This window comes from Leopardus geoffroyi, chromosome D1 (assembly GCF_018350155.1).
Source record: "Leopardus geoffroyi isolate Oge1 chromosome D1, O.geoffroyi_Oge1_pat1.0, whole genome shotgun sequence".
Classification (NCBI taxonomy): domain Eukaryota; kingdom Metazoa; phylum Chordata; class Mammalia; order Carnivora; family Felidae; genus Leopardus; species Leopardus geoffroyi.
This window is the reverse complement of record NC_059329.1, coordinates 6,904,623-6,931,979: the sequence shown is the minus strand read 5'-3', so window position 1 is coordinate 6,931,979 and position 27,357 is coordinate 6,904,623. Positions and strand designations below refer to the sequence as shown.

Here is a 27,357-nt window from a genome sequence, read left to right as displayed (position 1 = left end):
AGTACTTTTCATCTTTTAAGCTGTGGTTTAACTGAGAAATGCTGCCGGATAATGGATAACTCTCCCCAGAAGAAAATGGATTTGGTCATTTCATCAGGTGCTCACTTTAAAAGTTTTTTTTTTTTTTTAACTTTATTTATTTTTAAGAGAGATGGAGACAGAGCGAGAGCGGGGGAGGGTCAGAGAGAGAGGGAGACACAGAATCCGAAGCAGGCTCCAGGCTCTGAGCTGTCAGCACAGAGCCCGATGTGGGGCTCGAACTCACGGGCTGTGAGATCATGGCCTGAGACGAAGTCGGACGCTTAACCTACAGAGCCACCCAGGCACCCCAGGTACTCACTTTAGAAAGGCCCAGCCAGGGGTGCCTGGGTGGCTCAGTCAGTTGAACGTGTGACTCTTCGTTTCGGCTCAAGTCATGATCTCACGGTTTGTGAGTTCAAGGCTTGCATCGGGCTCTGTGCTGACAGTGCAAGGCCTTCTTGGAATTCCCTCTCTCTCTCTCTCCCTCTCTGCCCCTCCCCACTCACACTGTCTCTGTGTCGCTCAAAAATAAATAAATAAACTTAAAAAGAAAGGCCCAGCCAGTAGGAGTATATGATATATTGAAGCTTTAATGTTCTAATACCAGTGGTAAAAAGCCATGGGAACATAGTGAGTTAATGGATTAACAAAAAGGCCAAAAGTTTTGCCATTTCTGCTTCAGATATGACTAGTTTCTTCTCTCAGATATATGCGTTTCCTAAATTATCCCATTATTATTTTTTTAAGTGTATTTATTTTGAGATGGAGAGAAAGCACAGGTGGGGGGAGGGCAGAGAGAGAGGGAGAGAGAGAATCCCAAGCAGGCTCCATGCTGTCAGAGCCCGATGCGGGGCTCGAACCCACAAACTGTGAGATCATGACCTAAGCTGAAATCAAGAGTCGGATGCTTAACCGACGAGGCCACCCAGGCACTCCTATCCCATTGTTATTTGAATCCTGCTTGTAAATGATTGAACTATATCCTCTGTGACTCCTCCCCACTGCTAGGAAAAAGGACAAATATTTTCCATTCATGTTTTGATTTATTTATTGCTAGCCGACAGTTTCGAGAGACATATGCATGTATATTGCATGTATCTTTCCCCCAACATTTCCCTGGGCGTTGTGTTTCCTCCCGTCTTGTCATAGGGCATTTAGTGCCTGTGACATAGTGCTCAGAGCCCCAGCATGAAATTTCAGTAACCTAGAGCCTCAAAACTTCCTTCTACGTAGTTCGGCAAGTACCCAGTAGCATACGTCATGAGCTTACAAATGCAATCTTCCTGGCTGCCAATCATGAGCTTACAAATGCAATCTTCCTGGCTGCCAAAGAGCATCTACGGTTGTTCGTTTCTTATCCCAGACCCCTGTTATTCCAGTGATGCCCTCCCCACCATGAATGCATGCTGGGCCTGCCACTCTGTGTCTGGTGGTACCACATAATCCACAGCAAAGTGGTTTCTACAAGGGGGCCACCTTCATTCTCAAAACTGTGGTTCGTTGTGGCAATTTTAGGGATGTGGATTTCCCCCCTTACTCCTTATTTGGTGGTGTCCCAGAACTCAGGCAACGTGAAAATGCAAGGGAACTAGTTCATAAGTCTCCTGAGTAGCTTGTACAGTTAAATTTAAGAGGGGCACCTGGGTGGCTCAGTCGGTTAATCACGCGACTTCGGCTCAGGTCATGAGCTCCACTCAGGCTCTGTGCTGAGAGCTTGGAGCCTGCTTGGGGTTCTCTCCTCTCTCTCTCTCTCTCTCTCTCTCTCTCTCTCACTCTCTGCCTCCTCTCTCTCTCTGCTTCTCCCCCACACTCTCCCTCTCAAAATAAATAAATAAACTTTAAAAAATTGAAAAAATAAATTTAAGATCGCCTCTTTCCTTTGAGGACTGTCACCATGCCTCGCGCATGTAAGTACCCGTGCGCAGTGGAGATTGGAAAGTGGCAGCTGCTCTCCGGCTGTGAGCGCCTGCCCTTTACCCTGTGACTTCGGGAAGGTTCTTTTTTCCCCTTGAGATGCAAGCAGCTTTGGTGAATACACCTCGCTCCTCCTCAGACATGCCCAAATTTGCCTGATGCACAGGGTGTACCCAGTTTAGGCGCTCCGGCTGCAACCTCGCATTACATAAGCAAGACATTCAGATACTATTCTGGAAAGTTGAAAAGGCAGACGAGGGGCGCCTAGAGGACTCAGGTAAGCATCCGACATCGGCTCAGGTCATGACCTCATGGCTCGTGAGTTTGAGCCCCACATCGGGCTCTGTGCCGACAGCTCAGAGTCTGGAGCCTGCTTCGGATTCTGTCTCCCTCTCTCTCTCTGCCCCTCCCCCACTCATGCTCTGTCTCTCTCAAAAATAAATAAAAACATTTAAAAAATTAAAATGTGCAAAGAAGAAAAGGCAGATGGTATTTTTTCCCCCTGGGTTCTGGTTGTTTTATTCATTCATTTATTTATTTATTGAGCCTCTTACTCACTACAGATGCCTGAGTTTGAAGATACAAAAATCTCAACACCTCGATGGCAAGGAGTAGTCAGAGGGACCAAGATCCTTCTTGGGAAATGCTCCTTCGGTGGAGCCAGGTGTGGTCTCCACAGGTAGACGGCAGCGTTCTGTTGACAAGAGGCAGGACAAGGGGAGTGGTTTTGGGTTTCAGCCTGGGTGGCCCGCGGTTCAGGTGATTCAGCTGATCATTATTATAATCTCATCAACAATTTAAAAATAATGACAGATCCTCAGATCCCCAAATCTGAAATCCTGATTTGGAAGGGCTGACATGGGGCACAGGGAGCTTTATTTATTTACTTATTTTAGATTCTCCAGGATATTTGGATGCTCAGTCGGGTTTGGAAACCACAGCGGTAGAGCTCCTATTCCGCTGTGGTAGTAAGGGCTGTCGGAACTCCTGGCAAGGGTATTGCTTGCCCAGGTGATGGTTTCTCTTCTGTTTTTTTATGGGGCTTTTATCAAAGTCTTACTCTGGATCACGAACCGTGGTTAGTGCTGGAGATAAAATTGTGAAACTAAGGCAAAGTCCCTGCCCGGAGAACTTAAGGCTAGGAGGGGACGCCAGAATCCTGCATGTGGTTGGGTGTGAGGTGTGGCACAGAACTCTGGGACGTGGTGGGACATCGTGGGCTCATGTCTTTCCCACGGCCGTTTTCTGGAAAATGACTGTAAGTATCTTGAGAAAGGGATGCCCTGTGGAGTTCCCACGGGGATACCGTCCAGCCTAACTGCAGCCTGGGTGGCAGCCGAGTCACCAGAGATGACGGTGCAATGTGGTGAGTGCTAGGGAAGGTGCATGGTATTCCTGCCGTGAGATCGTGTAGGAGAAGCGCTTAACTCAGACTGGAGGACCAGAAGCCTTCCTGCAAGAGGAGAGCCAATTGTGAACAGACATAGAGGACTGAGCTAGGTAATTAAGAGTCGGGAGGTTGCACTGGGCAGAAAGACTGACACAGCCAAGGTGTAGAGACTGGACAAAGTAGAAACTCATGTAGGTGGTTGAGGTTCGGTGCCCTGGTATAAGGTAAGACCCGTGAGAGGTGGAGTGAGAGGCCGCTAGAGGCCAGAACACAGGGCCCAGCAGTGCTAAGGATGTGGAGGGCTAAGAAGCTTGGACTTGATCCTGTAGACAGTGGGAAGCCGTTAATCACTTTTGCTAGTAATGGCATTTTTCATATATATGTATATATATATTTCATATATATAAAGTCACCCACGACCTACTGACCTGGACAAACACTAAAATATTTTGGTGTATTCCATGCAGGTGTGCAGGTACACATGTATATTTTACCCATTGATAGCTGTTAAACAGAGGAATGACATAATCAGATCGTCACTTTAGAAAGATCACTTCAACTCAGCACTTCTCAGTCAGGGGCAATTTTGCCCCGCAAAAGACATTTGGCAATGTCCGAAGCCATTCTACTTTTCGCAACTGAAGGGTGAGAACTTAGGGTGTCTCGTAGGTAGGGGTCAGAAATGTTGCTAAGTATCCCCAAAGAAATACCAGTAGAGCCAAGGCTGGGAAAGTGACCCAGGTGAGGCCCCAAGAACAGACTCGAGGGGACAAAGCTCGAGTCAGACCGGGTAAGGTAGCGCTGAGAGAGTGGCAGCCTGAACTAAGGAGGCAGGCCAGAGGAGAGCAAAAGGCAGACAGATTCGTGCACGGATTTAGATTGTGGAATCATGAGAACCTGGTAATTGGATGTGTCGGGTGAAGATGAAGGAAGAATGGAGATGAACTCTCCTCTCTGACTTAGGGAGCTGTCGGTTGGTGGGGAAGAAATATAAGAGGAGGGGCAGATACGACGATAAAAATGAACACATTTGCTGATTTCTTCAACGAAGAGGGCTCAAGGAATACCGCTCATGGCTCTGAGGAGCAAAGCTTACAGCCCTTGGTTTCCCCGGTTTTGGTCTGGTGAGGACAACAAAAAAGGAAATCGAGAAACATAATAGTGCTAAGATGGGGGGCAGTTCCACATGCTCTGGGAGCACGTATGCAGTGTTTGTTAGATTGTCTTGAGCCTGGAAAGCTCTTCCAGGGAAAGTGTTCAAGGACAAGAGTTATCCGGGCAAACAGGTGGTAGAAAAATGTTTCAGGCAAACCCTGTGCACATGCTCAGAGGTATGCTGATTCCTCATGGCAGAGGGATATGCAAAGGTGAGAGACGAGGCTGGGAAGTGTGTGGGGACTAGATGGTATAGGGCCTTACGAATGCAGAGAAGAATTTGAACTTTCACCTGGGAGCAAATAAAAATCATGTCAAATGTTCAACAGGGAAGTAGCGTGATGCTCTTTGTCCTGATCACTCTGGCTGAAGTATGGAGAATGGACTGGATTGGAACAAAACTTGGAGGGAGAGGGACAAGAAAAGGACTAGTGCAGAAACAAAGCAGATGATAAATGTCTTGCGTGGGGTACAAATGGGGGGATGTAGAGCTATGGTTGGTTTTGAAAGGGATTTCTGAGTTTGAATCAACAGGATCTGTTGGTTGATTGGATGGGAAGGAGTGGTCATGCAGGAGGACATGAAGTCCATTTTGGACACGAGGGTCTGACTTGCCCATGGTCATCCAGATGGAGCTCTTCCATGGCCAATGCTTAGAACGTGTTCCATCAGTATTTGGAGGAAGTCACCTGGGGTTCTCGTTTTTAAAAAGAATATTCCTTGTTTGTTTGTTTTTTAATTTTTTTTAACTTTTTTTATTTATTTTTGAGACAGAGAGAGACAGAGCATGAATGGGGAGGGGCAGAGAGAGAGGGAGACAGAATCAGAAGTAGGCTCCAGGCTCCAGGCTCCGAGCGATCAGCCCAGAGCCCAACGCGGGGCTCGAACTCACGGACCGCTAGATCGTGACCTGAGCTGAAGTCGGACGCTTAACCGACTGAGCCACCCAGGTGCCCCTTCCTTGTTTGTTTTTGAGAGGGAGAGAGAGAGAGAGAGAGCGGGCAGGAGAGGGGCAGAGGGAGAGGAACAGAGAAAGAATCCCAAGCAGGCTCCACGCTCGGCGCAGAGCCCAACGTGTGAGGCTCGATCTCATGACCCTGGGATCATGACCTAAGCCGAAATCAAGACTTGGATGCTTAACCAACTGGCTAAGACACCCAGGTGCCCCTTTAAAAATAATATTCTTGAGCCACACTCTAATCTACTGAGTGAGAATTTTTGAATGGTATCTGCAAAGGTATAGAGACAAGAGAAGATTTTATGGAAGTGAAATAAATTTGGTAAGCCTAGCATATAGGTACCTACAGATGACTGGAGTGCAGGGCAATAAGGCTTGAAAGGTGAGGGGTGGTCTAGGAGGCTCATCAGATAAAAGAGTCTTGTGTCAAGTGAAGATTTTGGATAACACCTTATAAGATGTTAAGCAGGGGATTGATATGATCACATTTGCGTTTTAGACAGATCTCTGTGGGTAGTCTGAAGGATAGAGAAGAGTCCAGGAGAGAAATGACAGAAGTTTCGTTGGCAGAGTGAGTGAGCTAGAGACGTGGGGTTGGATGTGAGAGATCTTGAAGATAGGGCATCAGGGGGCGCCTGGGTGGCGCAGTCGGTTAAGCGTCCGACTTCAGCCAGGTCACGATCTCACGGTCCGTGAGTTCGAGCCCCGCGTCGGGCTCTGGGCTGATGGCTCAGAGCCTGGAGCCTGTTTCCGATTCTGTGTCTCCCTCTCTCTCTGCCCCTCCCCCGTTCATGCTCTGTCTCTCTCTGTCCCAAAAATAAATAAACGAAGATAGGGCATCAGGAGGGCTTGCAAGCAAATGCAGAAGATGAGGTAGCCATGTGTCCCATGAAGTCGCCGGGTCCGTGGACTCTTACCAGCCTTGCTTCCAGTGACCCCACTGCTGCTTTCATTTTTTATTTAAAAAAAAAATTTTTTTTTAACGTTTACTTATTTTTTTGAGACAGAGAGAGAGACAGAGCATGAATGGGGGAGGGGAGAGAGAGAGGGAGACACAGAATCCGAAGCGGGCTCCAGGCTCCGAGCTGTCAGCACAGAGCCCGACGCGGGGCTCGAACTCATGGACCGTGAGATCATGACCTGAGCCAAAGTCGGCGCCCCTCCGACTGAGCCACCCAGGTGCCCCCCACTGCTGCTTTTATTCGCTCTGCCAGTGAGAGCTGTTCACATCAGAAACATGAATTCACCTTTAGGAGGGTCTGGGAGTGGGTGCAGAGACTCTGTGCCTCCAAGCCACTTGAGTCCTGTGCCCGGCCAGCAAATCCACAAGGTCACCCACACTCGGCCTTGCACACCATTAGGGGAGGGGTGGGGGAGAGGGCGCACATCCCCTCCCCACCCCCCACCCCGCGCACAGCTCGCCCTCACCCTCGGTGGCTCTCCATCCCAGTCATGCTCCTGCTATCCTATGGGTCACATCATCCTCCCTCCTGCCCTCCTTGGGGACAATATCCCTGCCCCGGCTGGTGAGCTGCGTGGGTGCTCTGTGGGCACTGCGGCCCCCAGGGCTCTGGAAAGAGTCTTCACAATCTGGTATGTTCTCTTGGCTCCGGCAGATTGAATTACTTTCCGGTTCCCAAGCGGCCTGGCTCCTTCCCATCTCTGGGCCCTTCCTCCTGCTGTTTTCCACCTTTCATACCAGTTCAACTGTATTTCTGCTCTTTGTGTATCTACTCTTTCCTATTGTTTGATTTGGATATCTTTAACATATAAACATTGTTTGGCCTCCCAGATTTTATGCCCAACTCTGGGGAACCACGAAGCAGCTAGGAGTTCAGATAAAAGAAAACTGCATCTTGCCAGTTTTGACTGATCTGACCTGAAGTCCCAGTGTGTTTGTTTAATTCTTGATTCCCTTTGCTGTTCTCTTGGGGGAGGACAGGACCTCATCTTGTACAGAGCAGTGAATCATTGCCGTGTATTAAATCTTGAGCTGTAATTCAGGCAGAGCGCTGCTTGGCACAGGATTATGGATCTAAACGATTAAAATCGATCTCAGTTTGGGACCCATGTCTTGTAAATTTTTTACCTACTGAATTTGAGGGAAGCAACATAAACGGTAAAAGCATAATTATTTTCCAAGATGGCTTCATAGCAAATAAGGCACCTTTTTCTTTTAAATGTTCATTCATTTTTGAAAGAGAGACATGTAGCACGAGTGGGGGAGGGCAGAGAGAGAGGGAGACACGGAATCTGAAGCAGGCTCCAGACCCTGAGCTGTCAGCACAGAGACTGACGCCAGGCTCGAACCCACAAACTCTGAGATCATGACCTGAGCCAAAGTCAAACGTGCAACTGAGTGAGCCAACCAGGCGCCCCAAATAAGGCATCTTTATAAAAATAAACATCCAGAAGCCACCTTTACAGGGCTTGCTTTCTAAAGATACCCTTGTGAATTGTTGTGTCTGGCCCAGACCCTCTTTAAAATAAAAATGTGCGGAAATCTATTTCCCATTTGCAAGAAGAGTCCACGTGCCTTACTTAAGAAGGAGTGCTCAGGATGTAATGAGCCTGTGGCCGGCTCTAAGCTCATCACTAACTGTGTCCATCAGGCAGTGTCTTCTAACTTCTCTGTGAAATGACAGCAGTCATAGTATCCCCTTCCGAAGAGTGACGTATTAAAATGAGATAACATGCGCGTAGAGCACGAGAACACTGGTAGTAAGCGCTCGACACGTGTAACTATTTTTGTATTTATGTCTTTGTGCTGCATTCCAGTCCAAATCCAGTATTAGGTAATTTCTTCTCGGCTGCCTGACATACGAAGATGTAAAACGTTGAGCCTAAACAATCATAGGAAAAAGTTTCTGAAATGTTTTCAACAAGCATTAGCCAAGAAGTGTCTCCCTAAAGGACGTTAGAAATGTATCTTCTCAAGATGCCAAGATATCACAGCAGAGGTACCGTTGATTGATTGTCCTTCTGGTGAAAGCGAGGCACTTGTTCAAAGAAATCATTTCACATTTTTTCCGCAGATGTGACAGCCATGCAGGACCTTCCGTGTCTGTGAGGCGAACCGCTACGGTGAGTAACCAGAAGCGAAACGCTACGCTCAGGAATTGTGCCTTAATGAGCCCCCTCGTTGGCCACCTATGTAAATAGGCTTCTCCTTGGCTCAGTTTTACATTGACCTTAGACATCTTAGATTTCTCCTAGGGAGTTTAAAGTTTCCCAACTGTGGTGGGTTTCCAGGACTGAGGCCATCGTGTACCACTCACCCCCTCAGTGACATCTCTGACACTCTCCCACGGGCCACCCCTGTATATCCCTAAAGCACTGGGCAGAGGAAGACGTGAGAGGCATTCACTGCCACCCTTACAACGTCATTTGCGTTCAGAGTGGAAGCGAGGATTGGCTAGAGCAAGTTCACGTGGGGGGACTGACCCAACATAACCCTCCACCAAGGGCTTAGACTTCAGTTTATCTGTTCACAGGCTTCCAAGATGGAGAAGCTCTAAGTCTTTGTGTCTCGCTTTTTCATGGTCTTAACTTTTGATCTTCACGTGCCTCTGTCTTACTGTGTGACTCATGTGTTTGGGCGATGAAAGAGAATGTTGGAAAGGCCCCAAGAGTGCAGGAGGAGGATAGAGGCAGTTTTCAATTTATTGCGGTCCTGGTACCAGTGCCCACATTTCTCTCGCTCTCTCGCTGTGCCCCGCCTTTTTTTTTTTTCCCAGAAAGCATGGTAGAATTCTAGTGAGGAGTACCTACAAACAGGGCTTCTTTATTTCAGGAACTTTTAAAAGAGAGTCCCCTTTCTTCTTCAGCCTAATGCCACCTCTTTGTGAACAACATGAGCCCTGTCTCCTCTACATGCTTGAGCCCCGGCCAGATGACCAGCACCAATAACTGCTTCCCTCTCTTTGCGAAGCTGCCATCATCCAGGCACCCGATGTAGATCATTTCGCTTGATCCCCAGAGAAAATCTGTAAAGTAGACTATTATTATCCCCATTTGAAAGATGAAGAAACTGAGGTTCAGAGAACTTGAAGATCATGTTCAAGGTCACTGGTGAATGGTAGAATCGAGATTAGAAGATCTGGGTTTCTGGGAGTCTACAGGCAGAAGTCAGTAATGCCTGGGGTTCTGTCAGCCCGGAAGCCCTGCTTGCTTATGATCACAGGGTTGCTCACCACCAGTAGACTGTCCTTTAACTGAGCAGGGGACCGAAGGGTCATGTCTCCAGGCCTGCTCCCTCATGCCTCTGGATTCCTGCTTTTCCTTGGAGAAGTACTCAGAGCTGACCTCCCTCTATCGTTCGAGAGCATTGAGGTCTGAAGCAGACGAGGGACCAAAAAGAATTGCAAATGCAAATGCAAAAGCCCTAAGAGACTCTCAACAATGAATTGCAGGAATCTACCCCCAACACCAAGAGCATATTGCATACACTGCATGTTAGCCAACTTGACAATAAATTATATTTAAGAAAAAGAATTGCAAATGCCTGGAGGTTGAAAACAGTAGAGTTGATTTGGAACTCTCAGGACGTGACAATCCAGTCTGAGGATTAATAGGTTACCTTTTGCTGGCCCTCTTGATTGCCACTTGCATTTAACCATTTCACTACTCAGAAGCATGCCCTTCTAAAAGGGTAAGACCTGGGAAAAGAAATGAAAGTGAAGCCAGTGATTGTTGACTCCCGTTAATAACTTTTATAAAAATTCGGAGAGAGAGGGGCACCTGGGTGGCTCAGTCGGTTAAGCGTCCAACCGTCAGCTCAGGTCATGATCTCGCAGTTCGTGAGTTTGAGCCCGGCATCAGGCTCCGTGCTGTCAGCCTGCTTTGTTCTGTGTCTCCCTCTCTCTCTCTGCCCCTCCCCCACTTGCTCTCTCTCTCTCTCTCTCTCTCTCTCTCTCTCTCTCTCGCTCTCTGTCTGTCGAAAATAAATGACACATTAAAAAAGGAAGCCAGAGAGAGAAAATAATGAAACTGTCTAAAGCAAAGGTTTTGTGTGACGTGTAGATTTCCATTACTTATTCATGGAAATCTTATCTCCTTCTCCTGCAAAAGGCTACAAGTTGGCCATTGCTGCTCAGGCCATTGCTGCTTGATCTTGCCAAGATCCGAGGTAATAAATTTCCCACCACTTGGTTAGCAGCCTGTCAGGAAGGGTACAGGGGGATTCTGGTATTTTACAGGAGATTGTGCTCCATTGTTAGATGAACTTCCGCTTAAAGAAAGCTGCTATTTAAACATTTTTTTAATGTGTACTTATTTTTGAGAGAGAGAGAGAGCGTGAGCGAGCAGGGGACGCCACCACAGAGCCTGATGCGGGGCTCAAACCCACGAACTGCAAGATCGTGACCTGAGCCGAAACCAAGAGTCGGATGCTTAACTGACTGAGCCACCCAGCGCCCCAGAGAGCTGCTGTTTAAACATTTTCATCAGCTTGACAGCAGCCAAGGTTCTCAGAAAAACGGAATTTTTAGAGCTAGAGAGAAGGTTAGAGATTTGTAGCTCAGAGTTTCTCCCAACCTCAGCACTACTGACATTTTGGGCCGCGTCCTTCTCTGTTGCGGGGCCGTCGTGTGTTCAAACTCACAGGTAGGGAATGCCTATAGTTCTCCTCCACTCAAGTGTGAGCATCAAAAATATCTCCAAAACATGCCAGTGTTCTCTGGGGAGCAGATCTCCCCCAGTGAGAGCCATCTCCTTATAGGTGAGGACACTGGGGTCAAAGTGGTCACCATTCTGAGACAAAAGACAAAGACAGATAGCCTTGGCCACTTGATCACTTCTCGTCTCTGAACAGATTTTGGCTGGGCCTGATGTTAGGTGACACGCCAGCTCTGTTCCCCCCCCCCCCCCCCCCCCCCCCCGCCGCCACCAACAACACACCGCCCTCGTACTCAGCACACTGGGCCAGCGTGAGCTCCCCAAGGCCAGGACCATGTCTGCACTCTTGTGCCTCCCCATGGCTTGGCACGATCTGAGCACTCAGAAATTGAAAGAAGAAATGAATGAGTGCTTTTAAGCTGCAGGTGCATTGGTGGATTTGGCCTTTGCCAGAAAACAGAGAACACATTCAGGAACACTCTGAAAAATTAATCTGTTGGCTTCGCCAAGGCGTTTGATAATATCACTGAGCTCAGGCTTCAGCTCCGACTCCGACAGCTGTTGTACAGGTTTGGCCGCCCTAGGAAGTTCTCAGATAGTCTAAGGTTACTCTGTGACAGAAGGTTTGTTTGTCTCATTGTGTCAGGATTGCAGACAATATCAGTAGCGTGAACTGGGTTAAGTAAAAGGCCTCATTTTGCTCAGCCTCTTTTATGCGCCGTGTTTGAGAATGTAACGGACATCCTAAAAGCCAGCATTTTCGGACTCTGGTGTCTAATTCTTTGGAACACTTTTCTAGTTCTTTTTTAAAAAAAATTTTTTTAATGTTCATTTATTTCTGAGACAGGGAGAGACAGAGCATGAGTGGGGGAGGGGCAGAGAGAGAGGGAGACCCAGAACCCGAAGCAGGCTCCATGCTCCGAGCTGTCAGCACAGAGCCTGACGTGGGGCCCGAACCCACAAACCGTGAGATCATGACCTGAGCAGAAGTTGGTCGTTGAACCGACTGAGCCACCCAGGCGCCCAACACTTTTCTAGTTCTTTAGACTATAAGCATTGGCAGGAATCCTCCGGGAAATCCTCTGTAACCCCAGAAAAATAGCGATGACTAACAATGAGGACTCAGTAAGTGCTGGCCACCATGCGAAAGTGTTTTACAGCGATTAATTCATAATCGTCAGCACCACCCAACGAGTGGGGGAGGGGTGCTGCTACTCTTATCGTCATTCTTATTTCTTCATTTTACTAAGAAAGAAGCGAAGGTAGAGAAAGGTTAAGTAACTTGCCCAAAGTTATGCCACTATTAAGAGGCAGAAGTAGGGTTTTGAACTGGGTGGAACTCATGTGTTTGACCATTAGGCTTTCTTCCCTTAGATGTGCTTTTCCGAGTCCTAATACTGTACATATTTGGTGTCTCGGTTTTTGTAATCTTTACTAGAAATCTCATATGTGTAATTTTCCACCTTGGTCTGCCATAAATCAGTCCCTAACTGCATGTACGTGGAGGGCATGGAATGCTTAAAGCAAGGTTTTTATCCACAGGGTTTATCAGCTAAATAAGGATCGTGGACGTGAGTAAAATACCAGTAAACAGCAACATAAAGAACAGGGTTAGGGGTCAGATCACATGAGTGTGAGTAGCCAGTGCCACCAGTTATTATCCATATGACTTAAGTAAGGCACTTGTCCAGGATTCAGTGTTTCATCTGCAGAATGGGAAGGATAATCCCTACCTCACTTGCAAATTTGTTCTAAGGATCTGATGAGAGAGGATATTTTGAAAGTATATTGAAAACGGAAGAAATGGATGATTTTGCTTAAATATTAGATAGGTGGTATCGAGGGACTGTACAAAAGCGTTGGAGAAGCGGGAAAAGGTATGGCAGGAAGAGAGGTGTTAGAATTCTGCTCAGTAAATACTAGCGAGTCACTTACACATGGATGCTATGCTGGGTGCACAGGATACAGAGGAGAATACTAGTTATTTTATTTTATTTTATTTTTTTAATTTTTTTTTCAACGTTTATTTATTTCTGGGACAGAGAGAGACAGAGCATGAACGGGGGAGGGGCAGAGAGAGAGGGAGACACAGAATCGGAAGCAGGCTCCAGGCTCTGAGCCATCAGCCCAGAGCCCGACGCGGGGCTTGAACTCCCGGACCGCGAGATCGTGACCTGACTGAAGTCAGACGCTTAACCGACTGCGCCACCCAGGCGCCCCAGTACTAGTTATTTTAGAAGCTGGTCCACTTACAGGGTCCTAACCCATTTGTCTTCAGATGCTTGGTTTCTTGGGTCAGGGTGGGGACTGAAATGTGTGGTAGGCAGGAAGGAGAGAGGTCTAGTGGTAAAGTAGAAGTGGAAAGAAGGTCAACACTTGAGTAGGATATCATGGGTAGAATAATATGCACCATGATGGGTGTGAAACCACGATGGTAACTAATTCTTCCCAGGGAGAAGAGCTCGCAGAAACAGAGATGAGCTGGACACTGAAGGGCGCATTGCCATTTTCTGAGAGAAGAGCGGAGAGGGCCGAGATAAGAGCAGAGACGTGGAGGTCTAGGACGAAGGGCACAACATTTTAGAGAACTGTGTGTAGTGAACTTGGAGCACAGGGCCCTTGAAGAGAGTTGGGGAGAGGAATGGCTGAAATTCAAGGTTGGAATAGCATTTCAACCCGATTTTGCTGCCTGGAGGTGTTTTGAACCTCCTCCTCTAGGCTAGAATGGAAAATAGGCTTCATCTCTTATGGCAACTTCATGGCGCAGAACATGGTTCGGAGGAGGGTTCTGAGTCCAAGATGGAGTCCTGACTGAGGATCCGTGTGTGCTCTGGGCCCCAGAGGGATTTACCTCCGTTCTAGGTAAGAGGAAACCTCTTCCCAGCAGCCTCAGAAGATGCTTCCAGCTAGGATAGAGTGTGCTAATAAACTAATATAACAGTAAAGACAGGTGATTTGGCCTGGGCTCTGGAATCTCACGGACTGGGAAGAAATCCTTCCCTCCACCAGTGTGACCTGAATCAATTGACCTGACCTCTTGAAACCTCTTTTTTCTCAAAGTGGTCGTAATAATAGTACCAACTTCATCGGGTGGTTAAAATAATGAAATAAGGTAACCTGTATAAAATGCTAGGCACATTGCCTAGACCATTCAGCTGCTGCTGCTGCTGCTAATAAAAACTAATTATGATACTACTCACATACAGCTCAAATAAAAGGGATCTATAGAGCAGTAATAGTGTTCAGTCTTCTCTGTGTTTGGTACCTACCGTTGCCTAGCATGACTTTTTTCTTTTTAACATTAGAAACAGAGAGAGAGACGGAGAGAGAGAAAATGCATATGAATCCCAAGCAGGCTCCATGCTCAGCGAAGAGCCTGATGTGGGGCTTGATCCCATCACCCTGGGATTATGACCTGAGCCAAAATCAAGAGTCGAGTTCAACCAACTGAGCCGCCCCTAGGAGTGACTTTTTTAACCATTTTGTCACTGGAAAAAATACCCTTGCAGAATTAAAATTGAGTGTAAACAAACTCTCTGTATTTTCTCTTAATCATATAACTTGTACCTCTATGTAGGGGAAACATCCTTAACATGTTGGACGAGTAGTGTTGGTCTTGATGCAGAGGATTTGGGCAGACGTATGACCAAAGGAAGTTATATTCAGGGTCTCTAGTGGGCGTTAATCCCTCCCATCTTTGAGAGGTTCATTTTTGCCTGAGCCCTCAGTCGAAGTATTTTTCACTTATGTACGAATTTGCATTATAAAAGGCATATGATCCAGGGGGCCAAAAGGAATGTATTCTGGTCTAGAGAGAGGACATCTGGAGTTTGTTTGGGTGTTAAAAATGGTTGAGAGACACTGATGCCAGCCATTCTCTTAATCAGATGCATGTAGTCCACACGAGTGATTAGTTTCTGGTTATATTACCTCCAAATGGGATCTACTGTAGTTTTGTTTTGCCTCTAGTATTTGTTTACTTCTGAATTTTATATTAGTGTGTTAAATTATATCCAATGATGGGGCGCCTGGGTGGCGCCGTCGGTTAAGCGTCCGACTTCAGCCAGGTCACGATCTCGCGGTCCATGAGTTCGAGCCCCGCGTCGGGCTCTGGGCTGATGGCTCAGAGCCTGGAGCCTGTTTCCGATTCTGTGTCTCCCTCTCTCTCTGACCCTCCCCCGTTCATGCTCTGTTTCTCTCTGTCCCAAAAATAAATAAAAAAACGTTGAAAAAAATAAATAAATAAATAAATTATATCCAATGATCTACATCCTAAGTTATCACAGGATCGTTTCTCTGTTATTCGTAAATCTCTGTGTATATTCCATTACACATAGAACTGAAAATCACAAGTCAGTGAAATTGGGGCAGGGCTCCTACAAGACACAATGACTTAGATCTTGAGGAAGAAACTAACAGGAATAAAAATACTGGATTGTGAGGAATATAGAAATCAGGAGAACCTGGGGGTTGGAATTGGACAGACCTGTGATAGAGAAGTAAAAAAGCTGGAGCTTTGGAAAAGTTAGAGATTGGTCTTGGGCATTCAAGGGGAATGAAACATAATGGCGAACACCAAATGGAAAGAGAAAACTTGGGGGAAGAGGCACCCAAGCAGCAAGGACTGGGGAGCAGAGTGAGCTGACCACAGTGGCTGAATGGAAAGTGCTGGCCTTGTTCAGGGACGGGTGCAGAAGGAGTTACAGACGGAATCCTCAGCGAAGAGATGGTGTGACAGAGGAAATGCAAATGGTGTTTTGGCAAAAGAAGGTGAAGCTGTGGGAGGGGGTAATCCCCCAAGGTCAGGGAGACAAATTAAGCTTGAATGTAGGGTAGTGATGGATTTGGAGAAATCAAGATAGGGGGCGCCTGGGTGGCTCGGTCAGTTAAGCGTCTGACTTCCGCTCAGGTCTTGATCTCGTGGTGAGTTCGAGCCCTGTGTTGGGCTCTGTGCTGACAGCTCAGAGCCTGGAGCCTGCTTTGGATTCTGTGTCCCCCTCTCTCTCTGCCCTTACCCCACACTCGTTCTCTCCCTCTCTCTCTCAAAAATAAGTAAAAATTAAAAAAATTAAAATATATCAAGATAAACAGTTGCTGTAAAGAAAGGAAAATATCATTAGCTCTACATCATCCTCCTAAACCCTGTAAAACCAGCAATGGTGTTTCAGAAAAAACCCAACCATTTATAAGGCCATACTTTGTAGCGCTTTTGATTGAGAGAGCACCGTTAATCAGTGCCTTATGTCTGTCGGGGGAGGTTCTGCCATTCTGCATGAACGCTATGGATAGAAATACTTTTTGTTTTCATCTAAGTGCAAGTTCACAAATCTTAAGGTCCACTACAAGCTTCAGGTAGCCAGCTCTTGACAGACCTGAGGATGGTGTTAAATCTAAAATTCCAGCCACTGGGGCCATGAAGACCACACTCCCAATTCAAGAGGTCGATTTCTTCACTGTTTTCCAGGAACCTCCCTAAGATTTGTGTGGTGCTGTGTAAGTTTGTAGGAGTGTTTGGCAGACAGATGCTCAATAATTGCTTGCAGACTCATACTAAAAACCATTAGTGTAGGTACAGAGAAGTTTGTGATCACTTGCAAATGACAGAAACAATGAAACACTGTACGTTGAGAAAGCGGTGTTAGAAAAATTGATGTGTGGTCCTCAGGCTTTACGTTTTGGGAAATTTTTGCGGAGACACGTGCGTGTTCTGGCTAGGGAAGGTCCACAAATAATCTTGCATTTTCTGTTTTAAAATTAGCAGGCCAAAATATACAGTTCACCTCTGGAAAATCAACCGGTTGACAGCGTCTTTGTCCCCGGGCGAGCAGGCATGAGGGAGGGAAGTGGTATGCCTCCCTGGGATGCTTCACTGCTGGAAAACGAGTTTTTCCAAGGTGAGTCTATGCATTGAACTGCCTTGGGACGCCCTGCACTAAAGCAAATGGTGATTACAGTTTGTATTAAAATGCTCGAAACATATCATACCCTGTACTTTATTTTTGAAATCCTTTTATTTACCTTATCTGAAGAGGAGGCCGTTATGCTATTTATTGTATTGTTCTATGTTTATTTATTTTCGAGAGACAGAGCGAGAGTAGGGAAGGAGCAGAGAGAGCGAGGGAGAGAGAGAATCCCAAGCAGGCTGTATGCTGACAGGACAGAGCCCATTGTGGGGCTCAGTCTCACAAACTGTGAGATCATGACCTGAGCCAAAATCAAGAGTGGGATGCTCAACCAACGGAGCCACCCAGGTGTACCTGTTATCTGCTATTAACACAAATATTGAAGAATCTTATATTTGAATATAATCTAAACAAATATGCCCAGACCAAGGCTGATAGATCTGTGGAGTGAGAATAATGTTTAATATCAACCTCAGGTAAAAGGAAATGCCTTTTTCGGAAATATGTCTATAAAGTACTGTTCCTAACAGACTTTTATTGTTCCCAATCAGTACCTAAAGGCACAGTGATGAAATGTAACTGTTGTTGAACAATTAGTCTGTACAACAGATGACAATAAAGACTGAAACAGATTCCAAAAGTAACTACATGCACGTGAATGTTATTATTATATAAGCATAGCTCCTTTTTTAAAAATGTTTTTAATGTTTATTATTTATTTTTGAGAAAGAGAGAGAGAGGGAGAGAGCGTGAGCAGGGGAGGGGCAGAGAGAGAGGGAGACATAGAATCTGAAGCAGGCTCCAGTCTCTGAGCCATCAGCACAGAGCCCAATGCGGGGCTTGAACTCATGAACCATGAGACCATGACCTGAGCCAAGGTCAGACGCTTCACAGACTGAACCACCCAGGTGCCCCAAGCATGGCTTCTCTTTGCATAAGTTATTTGGTATCAAAAATAAGGCTGGGCATCTAAAAGTGAACTCTGAAGTCATTCACCAGCTTCACCCCGAGGAACTAAATCCGATTTGCAAAGGCAAGGGCACTGTAGTTGGGACAGGTGGGGTGGTCAGTGAGGGATGTCCAGCTAGGGGGTCAGCCTTTCAGTAAGATGGCTCCTGGCAGAGAACTTGCTTCAGAGAAAAGAAGCCCAGAGGAAAATCTCTGTTCCAAAACACAGCTTTTGCTAGTACAGGAGAGCTACTGTTTACAAAATCAAAAAAAATGATTTGTCTTCTCTGAAAATAAAGGGGAAACACAGATTTTTTTTTTTTTTTTTTTTTTTTTTTTTTTACCTCAAGAGTAATGAATAAAACAGCATTACTTGGGATTATAAGTGGCTTTGAACAATTTAGAAGCCTTCTCTGGGGATGTTAAGAGGTGTTATATCTGGGGAGGATTCCAGGTGATTTCACCTCTTTTGTTATACTTTCCTCTATTTTCTGTTATTACCATATATGTTGCCCTTGTAGGCAGCAAAAGACTTTAAGAGAAAAAAAACTACGAACAGCTTGAAACCGAGAACAGAAATCAGAGACATTTTATTACAATTTGTTTTAAAGACGGATTTTTACTCATTACATAGTTTTGTTTCCTTTTTGCCTCACCTTACGGTTTGGCACTGTTTGATTTTTGTGTGTGTAGATATATGGAATTATTTCAGAGACTGGAGATAATTTTCTTCCTTCATTTTTTTATTTCAGGATGATTCCCTGAAGAATTCCTTAGTTATAGATCTTTAATGCTCAAGATTAGTTCTTCTGCTGGCTGTGCATAGTTAAATAGCACCAGCTTACAAATAAAATAGGGTGGGGAAAATCCAGAACATCAAAACTCTCTTCAGTACCTGCCTTAACCCTAGTTGACATGTCCGCAGATACATCCCACATATGTTCACAAATACTGACTCTGTCACTGAAGAGTTAAAATCAGAATTTTTAAATGATTATTTACTCTTGAGGCGGGGAGCGACAGAGAGAGAGAGACACAGAATCCAAAGCAGGCTCCAGGCTCTGAGCTGTCAGCACAGAGCCCGACGCGGAGCTCGAGCCCACAAACCATGAGATCATGACCTGAGCCTAAGTCAGACGCTTAACCGACTGAGCCACCCAGGTGCCCCCAAATCAAATTTTTTAATGACAAACAGAGGAAGAAAGGTATGCCTTCTCCAGCAGCTTAAATAATCCCATAACTTATTTCTCAGACAACTTTTGATTCTCATTAATGAACATGTCTTCAATAAACACATAATCTATGTGTTTGTATTTATTGGAACATGCATGTGGTAAAGTATATCCACTATAGGATGGCCCGTAGGGAATCTTGAGACCTTAAAAGATTATGGTTCTATTTAAATTCTGAGAGGTTTTTATTGAGGAAAAGAGGTCAAATATGATTAGATAAACACAATTCAAAGACACAGAGCCTGTGGTCCTTGTAAGCATGATCTCTGGGGCTTGGATTGCCCTAGGTCCTCTGTATTATGAAGAGGTCACTGAACTCTGACATGGACACCGCCCTCTGACCTTGCCATTGAGAGAAACAGGAGCAAACGTTGCTTAACGGCAGCGACTTCAAATCCTTGTAACATTATGAGCTTACAGTGAAATCATCTTTAGAGTTCACTAAAAGAAAGAATGAAAAGCGAGCTTTTATGGCACAGGAGCTGCATTGTGCAGACGCAGGAGACTGACTGCCTGGATCCACTTACTAGCTGTGCGTCCCCAACAACTGAATCTGTTCATGCCTCAGTTTCCTCATTTATAAGACAAGCACAGTAATAGTACCAATCTTATAAGGTTATGTGAGGATTTAATGAGTTAATAAATTAAGTGTTTAGAACTGGGCCTGACACATAGAAAGTACAATATTATAGGGGTGATAATGGGTCTTAATTTTTCCAGGAAAAAAACAATCGACCATGAGCATATCATTTAACAATATTGTGTAGAACTCTAAATTTTATATGTTGCTCAAATCCAACCAAATAAGAATGTTTATAAATTTTTTAAATTTTTATTTATTTACTTATTTATTTATTTATTTATGTATTTATGTATTTATTTATTTAGAGAGCTAGAGCATGAGTGGGGGGAGTGGCAGAGAGAAGGGAGACACAGAATCTGAAGCAGGCTCCAGGCTCTGAGCTGTCAGCACAGTGCCTGACGCGGGGCTGGAACTCACAAACTGTGAGATCATGACTTCAGCCAAAGTCGGACGCTTAACCGACTGAGCCTCCCAGGTGCTCCTATAAATTTTATAAAGTGTGTTTATAAATTACATGCTTAAGCTTTTGGTAGTAGTGCCATTTGCTTAACAGTGCAACTAAGAAGTCACGCGTTATTTATAGACTCTCATTTTTATTGCAATCCTCTGAGGTGAGCATGGTGGGAAATATCTTAGCTACCCTAGTGACACAAAAGATGAGCTAAAAAGTAAAAACACCACAATTAAAATGTTGTGGTTAGAAAACAAAAATGTAGCTTTATGTTCTTAAGGCATCGTGGAAGGTTAGTTTTGAAAAAGTATGATTTGGAAAAGTGTGAAAAAGAAACTTCTACTACAACCTTGTAAAAGTCACAGTCTCTTAAAAACATAATCTAAATTAATGTCACCACATTTATATAAAGAGTCTCCTGGGTGGCTCAGTCAGGTGAGCGTCCAATTTTGGCTTGGGTCATGATCTCATGGTTCGTGGGTTCGAGCCCCGCGTCGGGCCTCTGTACTGACCGCTCGCGGCCTGGAGCCTGCTTCAGATTCGGTGTCTTCCTCTCTCTCTCTCTGCCTCTCCCCTACTCATGCTCTCTCTGTCTCTCAAAAATAAACATTAAAAAAATTTTTTTTAAATAATAAATGATTTTATTTCTTGAAGAAGGACCTCAAAAACTCATTATTATTAGACTGTAAAATCTCATACCAAAAAAAAAAACAAACCCAACCTGACTCATATTGTCCTTTCAGTTTTAGACGACTTGGATAATAAACTGGCTCAGGAACAGTGTCCAAGCTCAGGGAATACCACAGCACCTCTCAACTACGGATCAAGAGCACGGTGCAGTCATTTTTACTCCAGGGGGAACACGCACGGAAGTATCACGGGAAGGTACCAAAACCACCATAATGGAGCTTCAAATAGGTCTATCTATGACATCCTAAGACCAGGAACCCCTAGGGAAGGTTTTAAAACCTTTTCTCCTAGAACAAAAACAATTTATGATATGTACAGGACAAGGGAGCCCAGACTCTCAAAAGAAGATTACGTGCAAAAGAATAGTTTCGGTAGTACTTCTCTGTGTTTCGACAGCAGGCAGCCATCAACGTCACCGGCTACGATATATTTTACAACAAGAAGCTTACATTTTCCAACAATAACTCAGAACAAGAGTGCGTTTATACCACCAAGACACCAGCAGAGCCCAAAGAGAACTCCTTTATCATCCATTATATGGAATAGATCAGATTCTTCCGGAGGTGGGCAGAGCCAGGAAGAGTTCCTGGGGGCACCTTCACCGATGGAGATCGACTCTGCTGACCAGTATGTGTATCCCAGGTGTTTTCAGGAGAATAGGAGATACGAATTTTACCGTTCACAGAGTGTTTACCAAGGTGTTCATTTAGACGCCTGCATGGACAATGCAATGAGTCCTGACCCATTTGAGAACTCAGAAAATATGCCATTCTACCATCAAGAACACCCATTTGCTAGATCTTTCTCTAGCAATACCTTTGGACGAAACAGGGAACAGAGATTTAAACAAAGTCCTCTTTGGGGCCAACACGAAGAACATTCCTTCTGGTCTGACTTCCCTCAAAGTAGGCATCCATTCACTTCTCACAGAGACTCCGAAATGATATCCATGGACGTATCAGCTGGTCACAGCCATAGCATTCATTCTCAACACTGGGGATCATTTTCTCCTGGTTACAAAACAAATATTTTCAGAGATCACGAAGAGCCACATCTCTGGCAGTTTGACTCTCAGACAACCACGCTGGAGAGCACGGAGGTGTCGCGAGGCAATGAGAGCCAGACGACTCATTTCAGCATGCCAAACGTTTGCCCTGGGACTGGGCCCAGCTATCACAGCACATCTGGCAGGTCAGTATGCCAACAGGGCGGTCCTCCTACAGAAGTACACCTGGACAAAGAACCTTACTCGTTTGGAAATACTCAGACGACTCTAGCATCCTCATTCAACACCTCCTTCCCCCCGATTCCCGATGACAGAGGGAACCCTCAGAGGCCCAGCTTTCAGAATCCCACAGTTGCTGTGCACAAAATGAAGCCTGCCTCTCTGCCAATAAAAAGCTATCCGGAAGTCACTGTGACCAAGAGCGATTCAGTTGATTCTCCACCTCTTACTGAAAGCCCACCCAGTATCTTGGTCACACAAGTGACTAAGGAGAAAGTCTTGAAGGAAACCCTTCGGGAAGAAGACAAACAACTACACAAGATGGACCAGACACACATGACAAGTGAAGTCCCCCAACCAGTCTCACAGACAGTAACCTCTAACCATGCCTCTGACGTTCAAAGTCCCCTCTCCCAGGACTCAGCCAAGGGCAAAGGGTTTGCTTTTAATGCATCTACCGCAGTAAGTTCAAAGAGGTCACCTGGAGTCATTTCCAGGAAAGAGAGCCCCAAAATTCATATATCACACAGAGAGCGATCCAATGAACTTAAAAAAGATAAGAATCACACGGGGGACAGACAACCTGGCTCAGCAACTTCCCTTGCTTTCATTCAGGAACGCACAACAGCGTCTTGGCCCAGCCCAGATCAAGGTTGTCACCAGGAAGTAAGAGCGAGTACTGAAGCTATTTCAGGCATTATTAAAAATAACCACTGGAGCTCTGAACCTGCTGATGGTCAAAAGGCACAGTCTGCAGAAAAGCCTGCTCTTTCAGATACCAAGGAAGAACAAGGTACCACAAGTCCTTCCACCAACTGTAGCAAACCAGCTGCTCGTCGTAAGATCCCACGCGATTCTTCAGATCTGTCATCGGGTATACTACCTGGCTCCTCACCATCGACTAATTCTTTCCTTGACACTCCGGCGATTCCTTCAACAACAGTGTTCTCCAGGAAAAGTCCTTCGGGCAAGGATCCATCTCCGGGAGAAAGAGCACAAAAGGACAATGATAGCAAGGACCAAAGTGATCAGTTTGCCCTAAGCCCCTCAGAAAACCCAAAGCGTAACGATGAGTGTGTACTTGGACACAATGAGGCAGTTGATGTTGCCAAATGGCGTTCTCACTCTCCTTTCAAGGATGGGAAAGGAAAAGGAAAAGTAAGGCGACGCATAGCCTCTCTGGAGAAGTTAAGCAAAATGGAAAGTAGGTCAGCACCCACCAGTGAGAACAGTAGCTCCGTGGAGATGAATCAAAGCAATTCCAAGCCTCCTGAAGTTCACACGACTTCCTGCACCTCACCAACAAAATCAGCCAGATTTCTCATCAATAACAGGAAGTCGGAAAGTAAGATAATGGCTTCTCCGTGTAGGAATGAACCACTTCCATTCCAAGTCAAAAATAATGTGGAACACCCAGCAGGGAAGTATACATTGAACAAATTCGGTCCCAGTTCTCCTGAGTCAGAAAGCCAATGTTCCAAAGCAGTGTCAGACTCGGTCCCAGTAGCACCTGAAGCCACAGAGAAGGTGGCAAGCCTGAAAAACATTGGGTTTGCTTCTGTTAGAAAAGGACCACTTCCGTTCCTCATCAAGAGGGCCGTGTCGTGTCCGTCAGGGGTACCAGATGCCTCAGATGGGAGAGACAAAAGAGAAGAATGCTTGGTCTCAAACACAGATGCTTCTGCTGTAACACTAAAACCTTGGGAGGCGATCATTAGCCCTCTGGAAAATAATTCACCCGTTAGCGATTTGTCTTCGCCAAAAAGACACCACCAAAAGGAATACTTTCCAGAATGCACTGAACAGGATGGTAAAATGGCTGCCTCCGGGACAGGTCTATTTTCCCTTTCAAATGAAGACCCTCTGCCTTTCTCTTCAGACGCGTCAAGAAAAGAAAGTGGGAAAACGTTACGTAAATTTAAGACCACTAGTACGTTTTCTGTTTCTGGCGATGAAGATAATGTAAAATGTCTTGAGGTGGTTTCAGTATATTACACTCTACCAAGGAAATACAGCAAAAAATTCTCTAACATTCTTGAAAAGTATACACGATATATCGATTCACTTACGGAATCAACTAAAGTGGAGACTGAAACCTTTCCCAATGCTTTTGAAAAAGAAAAGCTAAATTATTCTACCCAAGAGCAGTCAGGAACACCTTCATCTGAAGGTCTAAAGATGCTGGTCACCTCTGCTCAGGAGAAGACCCACTGTCTTTCTCGCACCAGTGAAAATATGACCGCTTCACAATTACCAAGCATTTGGCCCTCAGAACCAACATTACAGGAAGTGGATTCTACTGAGCCACGTGTTTCTCTTCATAAAGGAGAATCTAAAACTGGAGAGATTTCCCCAGATAACTTCGCTAAAACACCCCTAGGTGATTCAGAGAGCAGAAAAGAGAGAGGGAAAAGATTGCAAAGCGAAACTCTGCCTCCTTCATCAATGCTTCAGGAAAAAAAAGGTACAGAAGAGAAAGCTGAAAGCTGTCAGCAATCCAGTAAATCGGGCAACAGTGGTCCTTCTAATCTCCCAGCCCATTCAGAAGAGAATGTTGGAAGTTCCCAAAATGGAAGAAGTTCCGGGGAATGTGTAGGTACTAGGATAGCCATCACAGCTCCTGGAACTGGAGAAGGCCTTCCGAGAGAGATCGCGGACGGTAGTTCCAATGGATTGCAGCCTAGTCAAGTAAGAGGGGAAATGGGAACAGATTTCCAAAAAGAGACTAGTAAACCACTTTCTGACTTGGAAAGCCAAGTCTTTGCTCTTACTCCAGCTTTGCATAAACTACAGCTTTTTGAAGGGACTTGTTCAGGTGAACCAGATTTAGACAGTTCGCAGTCTGAACCCAGAGAGCTACCTCCAAGGAGTCAGGAGATAAGCATGACAGAGAACAGCAAGGCTGAAGACGAAATGCTAAAGTTGGCATGGGATCAACCTTCATTTCCTGCAGGAAGCAGTAAACAGAAAACCAGCTTGGATGACCCAGAAGAAGGGAAAAACAGATCCGTAGTTAAGCACAGATTGGCAGCCATGTCCAAAGCAAGCAGAAAATTCCCAGCTAAAGATTTAAGCCCCAGAAGACACGTAGCTACTATCTTCCCCCAAAGTGGGAACAGTTCTGGCTTTGGCAGCTTATCTCTTGGCACGGCCGAGTGCAACCTGCCGTCCCCTGAGCCTGCTCCAAAGTCCATAGAATCCAGAAATGAAAGCAGGTTGAGTCACGATATAACGGACGTGGAAAAGTCAGAGAACTCTCTCCAGGTTACTGTAATACCCAGTAGAGAAGCTTCTACACACTTAAGCAATCCGAAGTCTAACAGCATTTCACAGCTACAGCAGAATGGGTCTAAAAATATCTCAGAATCATCACCAAAGTATGAGAAGTCTAAAGATGTAACAGCAGCTCAGACTTTGGAAAGAGAGTCAAGAACTTTGGCCCAACCCACATTCCCCAACCTCGGGGAAGCAGACTTCTCTGACCATCAGAGAAGAATAAACCCTCCTTTTCCTTTGGAGCCTACAGAGAAATCTAGAGTAAGCGTTCCATTGGCCAGTTATCAGCAGCAACAAAGAAGTGCTTCATCTCTGGAGTGGGGACCTGAACTGCACCCCTATCGTTCAAACAGTTTAAAAAGCATCAATGTGCACGGTGATCTGGTACGCAAAAGTCATCCTCCAAAGGTCAGGGGGCGCCATTTTTCTGAGAGCACTTCTATTGACAATGCCCTGAGTGAACTGACCCTCGGGGATGAATTCTCTGGCAACAGCGGATACAGTCGAAGATTCAGATCCTTTTCTGAGCTTTCCTCCTGTGATGGAAATGAAAACCGGACTTTGGGTAGCGGCAGAACAAAAATGGGGCCCAAGTTTGCAACATCTATATCTAGACCTATTGACTATGGAATTTTTGGGAAAGAACAACAGTTGGCTTTCTTGGAGAATGTAAAGAGGTCACTCACACAAGGAAGATTATGGAAACCAAGTTTTCTTAAGAACCCCGGCTTCCTGAAAGATGATGTCATTAACCATCCTCAGCCAACAGAGCTGCCAAGCTCAGATTCTCCTAGCGGCCAGATGCCGGAAGATGCCTTCTCTCCAGGCGCACCACTTTGTATCTATGAAAAGACTCCAGTAGACTCAGATTGTGACACGGACACGACCACGGATGACGAATACTATCTGGATGAAAATGACAAAGAGTCAGAACTGTGAGGCTTCTTCAGTAACATGCATATAACCTTTCCACCAAAAGTTTGTAATGGAAATCAAGTGTACATGTGTATGCCCTTGAGAAGGACACGTATAAAAAAGATCTAGTGTGGGCAGCACCTGCTCTGAAACTACCCAGATTCTCTTTCCCTCCCCCCCACTCTATAATATATAAACATATATAAGCATTATATGCTTCCTAAATTCTAGAACAAATGAATTCTTGTTTTGGGGGGGTTCTCTGCCGTTTTCTACGTCTAAATATGTCTATATATGTGTATGTATATGTCTATATATATATGTATATATATATATATGTCTATATATGTATATATATACGTCTATATATGCATATATATATGTATGTATATATATATATTCTTAGCCTTTCTCCCCTCCCTCCACTTCATCTCTAATTCACTGTCCAAATTTTGGCTTTCTGCTTTACTTTCTCCCTAACTTTTTTTTACACCTTTCACTGTCATTTATAACCCTAGTGTCCCAGGCGTACACAAAACTTATTAATTACCCAGAACAACCAGAAAATTCTGTATGGCCTCTTCCAATCCATGCCCTATAGTCAGGACATTAAAAAAAAAAATGTAGGGATGATGACAATGGAGTAAATATTATCATCCTGTTTGACTCATCAGCATTTAGAAGGATTAGGGTGTTTTTTTTCTTTCTTTCAAACAAAGATAAGGAAATTTTCACAAGGGCATGGTGTTATATCCATAGTGAAGCCAGGGAGCAGATGTTTGATGTATTTGTTGAGGTTACGGAAGAGGAGCTGAATCCCTTTCAAACCAAAAAATACGAGTACTCCTGGCAATACCTTTGAAGACATTGGTACGGTCTGGGTGACTTGTTAAGGACTGAGTTAAAAAAAAATTTTTTTGTGAACGTTTATTTATTTTTGAGAGAGAGAGTGCAAGCGGGGGAGGGGCAGAGAGAGAGAGACAAAGAATCTGAAGCAGGCTCCAGGCTCTGAGCTGTCAGCCCAGAGCCCGATGCAGGGCTCCACCTTAGGAACCATGAGATCACTGGCTGAGCCGAAGT

At 45.3% G+C, this 27,357-nt stretch overlaps 1 protein-coding gene across 7 annotated transcripts in view; it reads left to right on the top strand.

The window, feature by feature from the left end:
- Positions 1-27,009, top strand: part of EXPH5 (exophilin 5) — an 86,604-nt gene extending 59,595 nt beyond the window's left edge. For 4 of the 7 annotated variants that reach the window (XM_045482709.1, XM_045482711.1, XM_045482712.1 and 1 more), the window contains 3 exons: positions 8,474-8,522; positions 16,813-16,948; positions 20,915-27,009. In XM_045482709.1, the coding sequence (XP_045338665.1) occupies positions 8,474-8,522; positions 16,813-16,948; positions 20,915-26,301 (5,572 nt within the window). In that variant the 3' untranslated portion in view covers positions 26,302-27,009. Of the gene's footprint in view, positions 1-2,473; positions 3,194-8,473; positions 8,523-16,812; positions 16,949-20,914 lie in introns of those variants that run through there. The other 3 variants (XM_045482710.1, XM_045482715.1, XM_045482714.1) reach the window with 2 other exon arrangements.
- The last annotated feature ends 348 nt before the right edge of the window (positions 27,010-27,357 follow it).